Genomic DNA, 2,229 nt, shown 5'->3' with positions numbered 1-2,229 from the left:
CTTAAGGATAATTGAGCGGTACTGAAGGTAGGCTAATATGGCGTGGTCTGGACGGGTCTCTATGTGAACTGAGGAGTGAGGAGGAGAGCAAACAGCTGTTTATACTGACTTAATGCAAAATGAAATCAATTTGTTTTGAAACCAAATAATCAGTTCTTATTTAGGCATGTGAGGAAGGTAGGTCGGGTTTTATGCGGATTCGTGACTGTATTAAGTGTTTTGAAGTGAGGTTAGATTAGGAAGCTAAAGGGGTAATTATTCCGTATAGCCTATTCATTTATTCGTACATACAGCAATCGCCATTTTACAAAATATGTTTGATTGGTACAGAATATTATTATAGGCCTACATTTTTCTTTCAAGCCGCTTACATGCAATAATACTATTAGATTCAATAATTTAAGTTGATTCGGTTGTAGGTACAATTAATATTAATTTACACAGAAATAACACAAAAATAGAGCATCAAAGACAATATAGAACAAAGTGAATCTAAGCGCAGTGATAATATAGTTCATGCTACATGCTATGAAAATCAATAAATACTACATGCCAAAGTGCATTCTACTGTACATGCTAAGTTTGTGCTAACTGTGTACGCTATGAAAAATTGACAAATAGGCCTAATTACAAGGTAAAAATCCAAGAAAAGGAACAGGAATAACAATTGACTAGCATGAAAAAAAACAAAATTAGCTCTTCCTCTTAATGTCCTCCATGCTCAGCCACCCAAGAGAAGACTTGCCTTCGAAACTTTTGAAGGGATTCACCAAAGAAATCCAACTGTTGGGCAGAGTTTCCAGAGCGCAGCAGACGTGGAATTACACTGTGGTAGGCGTAGACAGTCTGATGTGAGTGCCTGGAGAAAGGTTGTAGAAGGCGGGTTCCAGCAGGTACGTGAAGGTCTATGCAACGTAGATGTTCAGGGCAATTGATATAACCATTGACAATCTTGAATAGGAATATAAGGTCAAGGGCCAGTCGTCTAGATGACAGTGGAAGGATATGGTGCTGGTTTGCAATTTCTTGTATATCCACATCAGGATAACGGATGCCACTTCTAACACCCACCAAACGCAGGAAACGTCTCTGAACTTTATTTAAGTGGTCACAATGCCCAATCTGGTGTGGGGCCCACACAGTAGATCCATATTCAACGATGGGACGAACTAAAGTCACATAGAGGGTCTTCAATGTTGCAGGAGATAGGGCATTCCGTGATGCGCGAGCAATGAACCCTAATAGAGAGTTTGCTTTAGCACAAATCTTAGTGATATGTACGCCTGGATCCAAGGATGGTGTCATATACAAACCCAAGTCCTTAATCACTGTCACTCTACACAGGATCAAGCCATTTAAAGAGTAATCAAAGTGCAGCAAAGTTTTCGATCTTCCAAATGACATTACTTAACACTTGTCAGCATTCAGTTGCCTAGGTGTCTCCAAACAAATTTTGAATTTTGATAGGCTATCTTACTTTACAGTTTTTTACCTCCTGAATCCAAATATACTAAGATACCATTATTTTTCACTGCTGATGAATATTTCTCAAGATATCGCCGTAATGATATACAACATTACAATAAACAAGGTATGATAGATGACATTTACAAGTGGAATGAACTATGGGTTAAGTAAGCCAACAGCTGATTGTTTTGATTAATAGTCAAGCAAATGAAAGTGACAACTTTATTAGCTAACTCTGATTCTGCAATATGAAAATCACCTGATTAAGTTACACTTTTCACTTTCTAAGACCAATAAAACACATTTAATAACTATTGTTACCAGTACCTATTTTATTCTTATTAATGATTTATGTTTTTCCGTTTGGAAATTACATAATAAAATGGTGCTTTTCTAACATAACCTAACCATACCAAACCTCTAGAATGTAAGCAAACTCGTGTTGACGTCAGAAAAGGCATGTCAGGGTTGTAGGTTGTGCTTTATGTGAATTGGTGACTGCATTAAGTCCTTTGAAGGTAGATTGGATTAGGTAAGTCAAAATTTAGGTTAGCCTAATGTATCGAGTTGTTAGTTTATATCGCCTGCACACTGTTTTTGTAAAATTAAAATCCTGAGAAAAACACTTTGAACAAATTGCTATTTCAAAAATGCTTGCGTTTTTTATACGGCAATTATATCCACCATGCGGGATATAGGCTTTACGATTTGATGAAAATAGAATTTAAATCCAACTGACACCGCGAACTGAATTGATTTACA

The 2,229-nt window shown here is 36.8% G+C and overlaps 1 protein-coding gene across 1 annotated transcript; it reads right to left on the bottom strand.

The window, feature by feature from the left end:
- Window positions 1-705: 705 nt before the first annotated feature.
- On the bottom strand, window positions 706-1,404 carry LOC128999491 (uncharacterized). Its single transcript, XM_054426052.1, has one exon. It carries the CDS (start codon window positions 1,402-1,404, stop codon window positions 706-708), a length of 699 nt encoding a protein of 232 aa, XP_054282027.1.
- Between the last annotated feature and the right edge of the window lie 825 nt (window positions 1,405-2,229).

The sequence above is a fragment of the Macrosteles quadrilineatus genome, unplaced genomic scaffold (assembly GCF_028750875.1).
Source record: "Macrosteles quadrilineatus isolate MER2022 unplaced genomic scaffold, UCM_ALF_1.0 Scaffold_1__1_contigs__length_201487025, whole genome shotgun sequence".
In the NCBI taxonomy this organism is placed as follows: domain Eukaryota; kingdom Metazoa; phylum Arthropoda; class Insecta; order Hemiptera; family Cicadellidae; genus Macrosteles; species Macrosteles quadrilineatus.
This window is presented reverse-complemented; position numbering and strand designations above follow the sequence as displayed.